Below are 14,126 nucleotides of genomic sequence, written 5' to 3'. Positions count from 1 at the left end.
TAGATCTTTAGTATGGAAAGGCTTCAAAGGCCAAATTGCCTAAAGATTTAGTTTGACTTTCTTCAAATGTTCATTCCAGCTTTATTAAAACAATGTTCTAGTGGGGAAATATCTGAAGGAGAATTGACGTGAGTTTAATGCACTACATTTAGTCAGGTTTACTTAAAAAAAGTATTGACTAAAAAAATTGGTCACCTTTTTAAAAAAAAAAACTCTGTTTTCATTTCCATTCAAGTTGTTTTAGATGAACGTATACGGTAAGGTTTTAAGAAGTGGAATGTAAACCTTTCAGAACAAACTCTGAATTGTCGTTTCTATGTTAATATCAAGCAACTCATTATCACAAGAGCCAATCTTTAAATGTAATTGTACAGTCTATTTTTATCTTACAAATAAACTTGATTTGTTTTTTGTTTTTTAAATGCATGCTTTATTTGATTTCGAGGAATGGGAACAATACATTATATTTCTTACAAGAACGCACTTAAGAAATAGTCCCTCAAGGTTGAGCCGGGGTCTCAGCTCGAGATCTACTTTTCGTGTCAGCAAGACCTGGAGATTTTGATAAGGGTGCAAGGACTGATGATTATTATCAGGATCATAAATATTGATCAAGATGACATAGGTCTATTTAAAAGAAACACTTAAAAAGTGAAATAACATGTATAAATGTACAATATGGATTTGATGTAATTAGACACATTTGATATTTCAGATGTTTGAATTTAATTTACATTAGGCATATAATACCTGTCTTACTAATCTAAGTTAATCATATAGTCCAAAATAAATATTGTACCAGCCTACCTGTGCCACATCTTGTCATAGCTCTCCTTTCTGCAGCTATTTTACATGAGTTAAGGGATTTTAGGAAATCCACGATAAAAAAAAAAACTGGACTTTTCTGCTGCTTAAAATGTTTTAACTAAAAACAACAAAGTAGTCTAAACCTGGGACAAGCCCGATAAACAGACAGCCTCAGGAATATGGGAAGCAGTAGCAAAGAGGTAGAGCACTTGTCTTATGATCCGATGGTCAGCTGTTTAAATTCCACTATCAACATAAACATGTTTTTTTGAGTGATCAGATCCACTGACCCACAAGTTGGTGTGATCACAGCTGCCTTAGGTGAATACTGCTGTTGTGTCCTTGGGCCAAACACTTAACCCACCTCGCCCTCAGTGTCTGTGTACACTTGTGTTTAAATGTATGTGTGATTGGGTGACTGGTTCCTTGCTGTAAAGGGCTTTGAGTGCATTGAGGTAGAAAATAAATAGAAATAGAACATTTCTAGATATTTCTATAGATAGACATAGAAATGTGACGATTTATTTTATTTTCATATGGCTTTACTTCCCCTGTATCCTCCTTCTCCCCCCCTCTGCCTCATGTGTCCACGTTCACTCATGTATGTGCGAGTAGGCATGTGACCCTACTTGCTGTTCTGAAGACAAAGCTTATATTGTGACTGTAGGTTACGGTGAAACTCACGTTTATATTGCATGATCTACTGTGTTGTTCTGTGTGTGAATAAAGTCAAATGTAGAACATGCCACTGTATTGGGATAAGCAGGGCTCCGGGATTGACTCGTTTTGACGCCAGGATCGACTGGTAGATTGCGATTGACGGGTTGCCCATTACTGTATAAGAGTCATCAACGCCCTGTGTATGTGTTACACTTTCGAGGGGGCTTGAGTGGATGGGGGCACCACTGGGTATTTCTGCTTATAGGGCACCTACATTGCTACCAGTATCCCTGCGATTGGGATAAAATGACAGAAGAGATGGGACGTTTTGTCTAATTTAGGCATTACTCAATATATATGGAGCTTGAGAATATGCATGCTAATATTCAGCAACTGAACCCCTGTGGTGTCACATACTTTTATTGTAGCTGTCACATACTTTTATTGTAGCATAAATTAATGAGCAGACTTGGACAGAAAAATTAATTGTTATTCCATTTGCCAGTAAAGAGAGTGGGCCTTATGAACTGGACTTCCCTGCTCTTTCATGTGAACGTCTATATTTTTGTTGTTAACGTTGTAGCCATACATTAGCCTGGTCTATAGGGTTATAAATCAGCAGCCCACTCATCTGCTGCAGCCCACTGCTGACCTATACTGTTCTCCTGGTTAGGATGCAGGTATCGACCAACGACTAATTCAGAAAGCAATAAGCAAGAAGTGCATCTGTGCCTGTTGTGTAAATAACTTGTTCTTGCATATCAGCAATATCACAAAATCAGGTCAATCACTGCTGTACTTCCCTAATTTTCCAAACAATCATTTGTACCACCCACTTTCCCCTTGTTATGCATGACTTCTCCCACGGACTACAATTATCTTATGGAAACAAGACATTAGACAAGAACACGGTGCTACCTCCAAATTTGCGGTTACATGCATTATTGCTTGAAAAGAAAAGTGAAATGTGATAACCCCAGATTTAGCAGTTTACTTACAGTCTTTGACTTCACGGTGGATGATGTTTCAATATTGGTTTTCCTCAGAACTAACAATTTTTCTAATAATTACTATTGTGTGTCCCAAGTGGAGGCCTTCCGATGTAACCACTGACATGATTAAATGAAAACAAGAGGGCATTGAAAAAAAATACTTTCTGCATGTCTAGTTAAAGTAAAATTGCAATGCACTTGTGGTATCCAAACCAAAATTTTCTTTGTTAATTGTTGTCGGTTGTATAAATTCCAAGTCATTATAAAAGCCATTGGGTGGGGAGAGCTTATGAACTGTGTGTTGTCTTCGTATCCTATCTTCATTAACCTGACTATATAACAGAACTTAGTCTTTTACGTTGTGGCCTTGAAAGTCAGTGGTCAAATATCAGACGTTTTGAGCTATTACGTTAATATTGTCTATTACCAGCATGGTGCTGCTCAGACAGTGCTTCAATATTGTACTTGGCACCGCAGCCAAAGAGAGAGGAGCAGGAGAATGTGGAAACCTAATTGTGATGTGCCATAATTTCCCACTCAGGGCCTCTTACTGCATGGCAGAGCTCAGTGGTGCAAAACGAAGTCCATCATAGACTTGGTGTGCTATACCTATTTTAAAATGCTATAGGTGAAGCTGCTTAATGGACAGTGGGTGACCAAACCAGGTTTTAAAGTAGTGCCCCTAGAAAGTTCAAAGATTGTGATGGCAATAATGTCACAGTGATCTAAAGAATGCTTAAATATGTACCGGTATTTAGTTACAGAATACTCAATACAATGTATTCCGCTGCATGATCCAATCCAAAAGAGTACTGTATTCTGAATAATTACTTTTATGATGACAACACCAGCGGTTGTCTCTGAAGGCGACAACCGCTGTTGTGATTTTGGGCGTTACAAAAATGAATTGAATTGAAGTTGCATTATATATAGTTTAAAAACACAACATAAGAAAACAGCTTTTTGCTTTTGTTTCACAGTTTTTTTATGCATTTATTTATAATATAAGAAAGCTTTTATTACAAATTAGAGAAGGAAAAATGTCAATGTCTATTCCATTTTTCTCACTCATTTAAGATAAGATATTCCTTTATTGTCCACAAATGGTGAAATTTCGTTGTTACAACACAGTAGATGCAGAGAAAAAGGACAGATAACTTATAGGAAGTTTTTTGAAAAAACACTCTTAATAGAAGAACTCTTATTAACAAAACTCCTCTCATATCTTAATAGGGAATGGAGGGAAAACATAAAATGATAAAATGATAATAAAATAAAATAAAAATAGCTAGCATAAGACAAAATAATACTAACAATAATGGTAAAGTAAACACTCTTATTTAAATCAGTTATATGCACATGAATATGGCATTAATTACGTGTGAGTACAGTAATTGCACATGAATATGACGGTATTGCACATGATTAAGTCAGTCAGTATTGCACATGTTCAAGGCTAGAAGTGTTTGTTATAAAGTCTGACAGCAGCAGAAGGAAAGACCTGCGGAACCTCTCCCTCACACAGCGAGGGTGGATCAGTCTCTCACTGAAGCTGCTCTCCAGAGCGGACAGAGTGTCCTGCAGAGGGTGAGACTCATGTTCCAGCATAGATGTGAATTTAGCCAGGACCCTTCTGTCCCCCACCTCCTGCACCGAGTCCAGAGCACAGCCCAGGACGGAGCTGAACTTCTTAATGACTTTGTCCAGCTTCTTCCTCTCCCTCTGTGTGATGCTGCTGCTCCAGCAGACCACACCGTACAGGAGGGCTGATGCCACCACAGAGTCGTAGAAGGTCTTCTATTTTCGAGGCCTAAATTGTGTGCTCAAATACCATGATTTATTCCTTTGAATTTCAAAAAAGTAACTGTATTCTGAAAAACCACCAAACGAAATAACTGTCAGAATACAGTCACTCTAAATTAGTATTCTGCACATGTATTTTTGATACATGTTTTCTCATTAACATTATCCAGCCTATACCCCGCCCACTCCCGTCCGTAACACTGTGACGTCATCACGCCTGCAGTTGTCCAAGGGGCAAGATGGCGTCGGTTTCAGAGTTGTACGATGTGGGGTGGGAAGGTAAGACTGCAGATTTATACTACGGTTTAAAATAAGACACAATTCTCTGTGGGTTATGCGGGTTGACAACTTCGGGATGCGTTTGAAAGTTTTCGTGCTGCCCGTCAACATAAAACAGGGGTCGAGTGTACGGAAAGTCGAGGACAGTTCCTATCTGTTAGCATTAAAACTAGCTCTCTCTGCTAACGGATAACGGCAAATGTAGTAAAATTGTAGCATTTTATGACAGTCATAGGACATGGCTTATTGATGAAATCCTGTGTTCTAACGTTTAAAGAAGAGGACTGGATTTAGTATTTGCATGAGCAGATTTATATTTTCTTTGAGTTCAGCTGGAGACTGTCAGATTGACCGTCTAATGCGTTGATTTAAATGAATGTTAATCTTTCTCATGTCCACAGAAATGAGAGACAAGCTGCGGAAGTGGAGAGAGGATAACATTAGGAATAGTGAACACATAGTGGATGTCGGTGAAGAACTACTCTCTGAACATGCGTCTAAACTTGGAGATGACGGTAAGTACTTGTTTTTGCATCGGTGCATCTGTTGTGTAAGGTTATCTAAGTTAATTGTGAAGTGATTACAGCAGACGGAACTGGAATTGTAAATGAGACAATCATAAAAGTGTTCTGTTAATTAAAGGTGCACTATGCAACTTTTCTAGAGCACGGTCTGCCACCTGAATGTGTCTACAGAAAAGTGAACTTTGCCTGGATTGCTCCAGAGAATTCAACGTTTCCATGTCCATGGAGACTAGTGAACCTAGGTGTTTTCATGGTGTTTTTTTGGACAAAATACTTACATGATTGGAGTTAATGAGAATTTACATTTTCTCATGAAAGGAGAGCTGCTAGAATCTAACAACAAATGTAAAAGTCTACAACTCTGCTAAATATTTCGTTTGTACCTAACATATAATAAAAGAAAATTTGGGAAATATAAATGACACTGCAGCAACACTCACATTTATCACTGATACAGACATGGTGATCATAATTTATCTAATTAATTTTCTCTCCTTTAAATAAGATGTTTTTGAGTATCTGTTTGTCGAGGAAAGCTAAGCTCTACTTTCGGCCCTATAAAGTTAATTTGAGCGAAACAAAATCTCCACAAACAAAAAAAAGTTGAAAAAAGCTAACAAACTCATTTTATCAGTTGCATTGCCTATAAATCTACCTCAGTTGGAATGTTGAGGAGCATTTTTCAAATGCATAACATGTGTGTTATGGAACGTGGAACATTCCAGGTAAAGCCCTAACATTTCCATGGAGACAAGCAGTTAGCAGACCTTCTTCAAGAAAATGTACACAATGCACCTTTTAACCATTTCTTTTATTTTTGTCAAACTCATTCACAGTCAGGTTAAGTTTGTAACAGACATGTACATTTAGAAGAGGGTTCGGTTTCAGGTTAACATTTGGTTTAGGTTTTGGAACATAGCAAGTTTGAAACCGTTTGATATTGGGCTTGTTTTTCATGCATCTCCATGACAGTCAACGGAGACAAAAAACTAAAGACTGTTGGACATGGGATGGTTCAGTAGACTGCATTTGAAAGTAGTAGAGTAGAACACTCTGATGTTGACACTCATTACAGCTAATATGACTGCAGAGTTTGAGTTTTAGTAAAATAATGGTATGCAACTCTATGCATAATATTTACTGCACTTTGTCACTCTACACTGTGATTATAATTTATATAAAGTTGTCAATACTTAGGGTTAAGTTGGGCATACACAGATTTTGTGTGATTTTTGAAGAGGAGAGCCTGAGCTCACGACGGTGTTCGCACTGTAAGGCGCAATATGTTCACCTGCTCACACTGTATGAGGGACACGAGACAGAGGAGGCGCGTGTGCAACGCTGTGAACACGTCTGTGGTCCCAACATCTTCTCATACCGCGCATTTTAACTCCCCAAACATCATAGAAGCCTGTTAACCAACAAACCGTTGGCACTGTTAACTTTTGCACTGCTTTGTTTAAATTCTGAGGCTTTTGCCTCAAACCTTTTCTGGTTTTCCTGTGTGTGTTGATTTGTTCAGAAGTGGGTCAGAGATGCTTGTTGTGCCCTGGGTTTCACCTCTGTGTCTCTGGCTCTGCTCCAGCCTCTCAGAGCGGTGTTTACTGCCGCCTGCAGCTGTATTTTACTGTGTCCGTGCTGCTTTAACTTTGCTTCAGCTGTACTCGGACGCTACGACAAATCTCAAACACATTTGAAGTCCCTGCGAACATATGATCAGTCGTGCGTTCATTGTGAGCAGGTGATTGCAGCTCAAAACACCGTACACTGCACGATCACGACAGATGCACAGAGGAGCCAAAATTTGGCACAATTTTCAAATCAAATCAATTTATTTTTGTAAGGCCCAAAATCACAACAACAGTTGCCTCTGAGGGCCACAGGGAGAAATGAATCAACAATTTTGAAATTTTGCAACTAAATTCGGCCCAAATCACACAGTCCAAGCTTGTTTTTAGACATGATGCTTTATTTATTTATTGACTTTTATTTAAATATGGTTATTACAGTAATTAATGTCTTGTTGTTTTCTCCATCCAGTTTGGATAATTTATGAACAGGTGATGATTGCTGCGTTGGACTGCAGTCGGGATGACTTGGCTTTGGTAAGATTGTCTTGCCACACCTTTTCACCCCTTATTGTGTTTGTAATTTTACACATTTGGTGTTAATAAATACTGAATTAAAATTGGGGATGTTCAACTGAAACACTGAAATTACTGTTTTAGCTTAATTCTTTCAACAGCCAAAATAAAATGTATTGATGATGAATGAAAAAAAGAGTTGATAGCATACATACCTGCCGTGGCGTTGTGGGGTTGAGTTCGAATCTAGCTTCAACAATTGGATGCCTGTCCTTCCCCTTCATGTCACATCCCCATTTTGTTCTGCAATGTCCTGCCCATACACGTTTTGTATCCTTCAATTCTGGATTTTTAAAAATGTCCCTCTATTTTTTTCCCTTTTTCTTTGCAGACCTGTCTCCAGGAACTGAGGAAGCAGTTTCCTGATAGCCACAGAGTGAAGCGATTAACTGGCATGAGACTGGAGGCTTTGGAAAGGTAAGCACTGGGTTCAAAATGCTCAATCAAAACAAGTTACAAGGGCACTTTTGGAAAGCTTGGATTAGAAAACTGTTAGGAAATGCTAAATGGGTCTGGGTGTGTTCATGCACAGCGCAAGTAAAATGTTGGCTGTGTTTATGTTGGATCCCTCAGAAGTAAGAGGGCAATGGGTAGGGAAAAGGTTTAGCGACACAAAGTCCTGTGGCCCGGCAGCCCAAGCTCGGGATTCCCGGGAAGGAAGTGGTCTGAACCAGTGTTATTCTGGGGGTCCCTCAGTCTTCTCTGGTTTGTGCTGCATGGTTGTTTCTCCACTGCTACTGTTTTTACACTGGCTTTTCTCGTGGGTTTTCCTGTTTTGCACTGATTTAGGTATGTCACCACAATCATCATTTTGGCCCCGGTTTTACCCTGTGAGATCTATAACTAGTCCATAGAATATACATACATACAGTATTTTTTCTTTTGTAAAGGCCCCACATGATCAACATTTATTGTTAATCAGTTATGTCAGTTTATTTGATAATTGAGTGATTACTTGAGCTCTGTCAGATTAAACAAATGGGACGGCAGCTTGTAATTGGCAGCAGACACTTCAGTGAGACGACTTCAAATGACACACTCACTTGGTTCGTAAATAAATAATGTGAATCAAGTGGCTTGTGAGGGGTGGCTTGTGAGGGGTTGCCTGGTGCCGTCTAAAATCTCCCAAAGTGCGGCTGAGTAATAAAGTGAATGTGAGGTTAGCAGCAGCTCTGGAAGTGCTGCGTGGTGCTAATGGGAAACAGAGTTGCTTCTGTTTGATGCAGGCTATTGTAACACTAACTTAAAATAATACGCATTTGACTGTCAGAAATGACTAAGTTCGGCCACAGGAGCTTGTGGGGAAAAAAAAGTAACACAGGAGGACGTTGTAGTATAAATTGTATAAATTGTATTAATATAAATAAATATAAACAAATATTCAAAACAACAAAAAAGGTTCCCAGCAAAGTTCTGTTCCTTTGGGTGCTTAAGTTCAGTTTGTAGGATCTCAAAAAAGGTGAATATATTCCGAGTGAAACGAAAAAAATATTCCAACTTAGGGTGTCCGTATCCGGGGAAAAAACAAAGAGTGATCCTACCAGATTCTTAGGTCACATGGGTCGCTCGCCACCTCTTGCAGAGGATAAGAATCAGGGGGTGTCAGGGGGAAAAAAAAAACCTGACCATTGAGTCTTGGAATGATCTGTAACCGCTTCAGTTAGTTTCGAGACGTTTAACAGTTCATAACCATACGTTTTCAGTCCACAGCCGGAGCAGGAAGCGGAAATGGCTTGGTGGTTCGGCCATTTTTATACTAGCGCCCCTTGTGGTTGGGCCAATGAAAGTGTATGAGGGGGCAATATCAATCATTTAGAACCGGATTTGAGACATGGGTTACAGGGTCCCCCCCTGACCTCATGTACGTCCCCGTACATGGACTGGACTGACAGCTGTCAGATGGATGGCCAGGAGAGTGTTGATAACCAATATCCTCCTCAGGCACGGCAATTGAAAACACTTTTCCAAGTCCATCAAATAGTGATTGTATGCTTTTCAGAATTGGATGGCCCAGATGGCTGTAGTGTAGTCTGTCTGGTGGGCGTCTTGCTCTTGTTGAGCTTCTTTTTGGTTGTTCCGGGGTGAATGTTTCAGACTCAGGACCAGAAGGTAGGGTCTGCACTGAATGTGGTGAGTCAGGTTCAGAGTCAGGTTCAGAGCCAGAGTCAGCAATTGAGTTCTCACTTTCAGGGTCTGGAGGGTTTGTTTCAGGATCTATTGGTTCTTGCTGAATATCAGTGCAGTGTTCAACTTGGGCAAGAATTTCTGTTTCAGTGTCTGATGAATGTTCTGGCAGTTCTGATATTGGATCTTGAATTTCAGGAACAATTTTTTCGGTAGGAATGTTCAAGGTAGTTATAAATCGTGTAGGCTCTGAGTAAGGTAAGTTGTACCAATTGGTTGGCAGTATTTCTTCATCGGATAGTGGTTCATCTTCAGCAATTTCAGTGTCTGTCGTTAGATGTACTGGCGGTTTTACTGTTCTTTTGGCATGTGATGGCTGGACTTGAGCTGTGACAGGTAGGTATCCACAAGGCAAAAGTAGGTCTCGATGGAGTGTTCTTAATGGTTTGTCGGCGTGTTCAAGACGTACGGTGTATACAGGTAAATTTGTAGCCTTCTTCACCACCACATATGGTTCCGATTCCCATTTGTCTGCAATTTTGTGTTTTCCTCTAAGTCTCACGTTCCGGACAAGAACTCGATCTCCCACTTCAAGTTCAGATGCAATGACTTTTTGGTCGAAGCGTCTCTTATTCTTCAGCATACTTTTACTTGCATTCTCTGAAGCCAATTGGTAACTTTTTTCCAGATGTAATTTTAGCTTCTGAACATATTCAGAGTGATTCAGACTGGATTTGGACACAGGCAGGCCAAATATTAGATCTATTGGGAGTCGTGGTTGGCGACCAAACATTAGTTCATATGGGGTGAATCCAGTAGTGTCGTTTTTAGTGCAATTGTAAGCATGAACAAGTGGTTTTACAAAGTCTTTCCAATGAGTTTTTTCCTGTTCTGCCAGCGTACCAAGAATGTCCAGTAATGTTCTATTGAATCTTTCGACGGGGTTTCCTCTTGGGTGATATGGTGTAGTTCTTATTTTGTGAATGCCAGCCAGTGAACAGAGTTCTTTTATTGTTCGTGATTCAAAATCTGGTCCTTGGTCGCTGTGAATTTTCTGTGGAATCCCATAGTGCACAAAGAAATTTTCCCAGAGACTTTTGGCTACAGTTCTCGCCTTCTGATTCGGAGTTGGTATGGCAAGGGCGTTTTTAGTAAAATGATCCGTTATGACCAGAATGTCTTTGATTTTGCTTTTATCAGGTTCCAATGTCAGAAAATCAATACAAACAAGTTCAAGTGGTTGGGAAGTTCTGATATTCACCAGTGGTGCAGCCTTTTCTGGTAGTGTTTTGCGTTTTATGCATCTCTCACATGTCTTCACCTTGGTCTGTACATCGTTGGCCATCCGTGGCCAATAAAAACGGTTCCGGACCAGATCCAAGGTACGTTCAATGCCCATGTGGCCCATCTGATCATGTAGGCTGAACAAAACATACGCACGACATTCATGGGGAAGCACAAGCTGATGTTGGAGCTGGTTGCCAAGTTGCCTTCTCCGTACGAGGACGTTGTTATGGAGCTCCAAACGATTTAGGTCCCGTAATAGGAGCGGCAGCTCTGGCAGTTGTTCCCTCAAGGAAGGTGGTGGTGATTCGCCAGTCTCCAATTGTGCTATCACGTGTCTGAGAATAGGATCCGCGCGTTGCTTGTCAGCTATGTCAGATGTGCTCAAGTGAGGATCCAAAGAGGAAGTAAACTGCTCGTCAGCAGTGAAACTATCTGGAAGGCTGTCAGTGGACATAGACAAGGAATGAACGAGAGCATAATCAGGAGCACTACAGATTAGTTGTCTGTCAGAAAGAGCTTGTACAGTATGTTGATCAATTGTTATGACGTTGGGGCATTCGAGATGTTGCTCAGCAAATCTGAGAATTCTGTCCTGTTCTTTTTGTGACATTAGGTCATTTGAGGGTTTTCCATGGGGTCTGCGTGAAAGTCCGTCTGCATCAGCATTTTGTTTTCCAGCCCGGTACGTGATCTTGAAGGAATATGTTGATAGAGCAGATAACCAGCGGTAGCTTGTGGCATCCAGTTTTGCTGAAGTGAGGAGATAAGTTAAAGGATTGCTGTCAGTCACAACAGTGAAAGAGGTACCATACAGGTAATCACTGAATTTTTCAGTGACAGCCCATTTGAGAGCCAGAAACTCCAGCTTGTGGGCTGGGTATCTTGACTCACTCCGGGACAACCCCCTACTGGCGTAGGCAATCACCCTTTTTTCTCCTTTCTGCTCTTGGTACAGTACAGCACCGAGCCCGATGGAACTGGCGTCAGTGTGTAACAGGTAGGGCTTCCTTGGGTCAGCGAAAGCAAGAACTGGGGCAGAGGTTAATTTTTCCTTAATTTTTTCAAATGCTTCTTGGCACGCAGATGTCCAACGGCCTCCAAATGGCTCTTTCGGATTAAGGTAGTTATCTGGCTTGATCAAGGCCTTCAGTTTCTTTTGGGACGGTGGATATCCAGAGGTAAGTTCATGAAGTGGCTTCACAATGTTTGAGTAGCCTTGCACAAATCTTCTGTAATAACCAGAAAATCCCAAAAATGATCGGAGTTCTTTTAAGTTCTTAGGAATTGGCCATGATCTCAAGGCTTCAGTTTTCTGCGGATCAGTTTCAACACCGTTTCGGGACACAACATGGCCGAGGTAACGGACAGAGGTTTGGAAAAAGATGCATTTTTCGACAGAGTTTAAGTCCAAAGTCTTTCAGCCGGTTTAGGACTTTCATAAGTCGTTCCTCATGTTGCTCCAAGGTTGGTGCAAAAACAATGAGGTCATCAATAAACACCAGTACCTCTTTGAGATTCATCTCCCCAACGCATTTTTCCATTAAGCGTTGAAATGTAGATGGAGCATTGGTGACCCCTTGAGGCATCCGATTGAATTCCCAAAATCCTAGTGGGCAGACAAAAGCAGTTTTATCCTTGTCCTTTTCATCCATTTCGATTTGATAATATCCGGACTTTAGGTCCAAAACAGAAAACCATTGAGATCCTGTGAGTGCTGTGAATGTGTCTTCAAGCTTGGGAAGAGCGTAGGCATCCTTTATGGTTTGTAGGTTAAGTTTTCTGTAGTCAATGCAGAGTCGGGCACTGCCATTCTTCTTTCTCACGACTACTATCAGTGAGGCAAAAGGTGACTCCGATTCTCTTATTACTCCTGATTCTGACAATTCTTGAAGATGCTTTCTCACAGCATCAATATCTTGAGGATGTATGGGTCGAGGTCTCTGTTTGAATGGCGTTGAATCAAGCAGCTTTATTTGATGTTTTACTCTGTTGGTTCTACCAAAGTCTAAATCATGTCTTGCAAAAACATCCGGGATACTATTAAGTTTTTTGATTATTCTGTTCTTCCACTCAGGAGTGAGAGGAGAGTTTTCAAAGTTGTAGTCAAACTGTGGCTTTGGCAAAGAGTTAGACATGGATTCTGAACCGGTCTGTGCAGCACAGGAAATTGATTGAAATGCACTGATCTCTGCAAGCATGGCACGAGGAGGTAGAGTTACATCGTGGTCAGATTCGTTAGTGACTGGGACTGGCAGGAAAATTGGATTCTGGCTTGAGAAATCAACAAGACAGGACTGGATCATCAACCCGCCAGGCAATTGAAATGAGGTAGGATGTTCAATCATGACGGATTCTTCTGCTTGTAACGAATGTGAGATCACGATGCCATCTAGAAGCATGGTCTGTCCAGCCGGAATAGTTTTTTGAGTTGTGCTGTAGAGTTTCACAATTCCATGATGCTCTTCTCTTTTTAATTTATGTCTGTTTTCAAGTATTTTCAGGACAGCACGATAACCATACGGAACTGGGTTGAAGTCAGGACTTTGCTCATGGTGGACTGTGTAGACAATGTCCAGCGTATTGGTTCCAATAAGGACAAATGGCTGATGGGTTTTAAAGTCAGGCACTACCAGAGCCAACGTGGCAACGTCTATTGGAGTACCCAGGAAGTCGGGAGGAAAAGTGATGTTGAGACTGATGTAGCCCAGATAAGGTACTGCTTGTCCGTTTGCTCCTTCAACTTCAAGAAGGTCGTCCAGAGGTCTGAGTTGATGGTCTGATAGATGAGCGTTGTAAACTGATTCAGGAATGGTGGTAACTTCGGAACCAGTATCCAGCAGACAATTGATTGGTGCATTTTGGATGATAACTTGAGTAGTACATTTGGTACCGATTAGTCCCCTTGGTAATGTGTTGAAAGGTTGTCGAAGTTCATGTTTGGGACACCAAGATGAGGCAGCCTCCGCTTGTCCCGCAGGAGAGACTGATCCTAGTTTAAATGGCTTTGATTGTTGTTCTGCTCCCATTGTGCCTGTTTTTGTTGTAATCGTAATTTATTCTGCTGTACCAGTGTAGGATTAGCTGGTTGGTTGCATGTACTAGCAATGTGGCCATCTTCTCCACACTTGAAACAGAATCCGGGTCTTGGTCGTGTATTCTGGCCTTGGCTTCCGCCTGGTGATTGGAAAGAATGTGCTTTGCTGCGATTGGTGTTTTTCGAAGTCGGGGTGGTTTGAGCGAGGAGTGCTGACATTTGTTGCTGCAGTTTCTTCATTTGCTGTTTTAACTCATTGATTGAAGCAGAGTCTGTATCCGCATGGTTACAGGGACATGTGCTTTGAGCATGAAGAGTTGCTCGCTGCTTGATGGAACTTATGTGTTTCCTCATCAAGCTCTCCTTTACTTGTTGCCTGTCCTCTTCAGTTCTTAGAAGGAGGAGCAGTTCCGCAAAAGATGGAGGATTCTCCCTCTTTTGTTCAAGTTGCAACTTGCTAATAATTATATTG

The 14,126-nt window shown here is 40.9% G+C and overlaps 1 protein-coding gene across 1 annotated transcript in view; it reads left to right on the top strand.

The window, feature by feature from the left end:
* Positions 1-4,490: 4,490 nt before the first annotated feature.
* The window catches only part of emc2 (ER membrane protein complex subunit 2), a 22,828-nt gene continuing 13,192 nt past the window's right edge, over positions 4,491-14,126 (top strand). The window contains exons 1-4 of the mRNA XM_072460388.1: positions 4,491-4,541; positions 4,943-5,056; positions 7,106-7,170; positions 7,541-7,626. Coding sequence (XP_072316489.1) covers positions 4,502-4,541; positions 4,943-5,056; positions 7,106-7,170; positions 7,541-7,626 — 305 coding nt within the window. The 5' untranslated portion in view covers positions 4,491-4,501. The remainder of the gene's footprint in view (positions 4,542-4,942; positions 5,057-7,105; positions 7,171-7,540; positions 7,627-14,126) is intronic.

Source organism: Eucyclogobius newberryi, unplaced genomic scaffold, assembly GCF_026437365.1.
Source record: "Eucyclogobius newberryi isolate DKJ021-1_F unplaced genomic scaffold, fEucNew1.0.hap1 SCAF_3, whole genome shotgun sequence".
Taxonomy (NCBI): Eukaryota; Metazoa; Chordata; class Actinopteri; order Gobiiformes; family Gobiidae; genus Eucyclogobius; species Eucyclogobius newberryi.
Note: the sequence above shows the minus strand (reverse complement) of the source record. Positions and strands in the feature narration are given on the sequence as shown.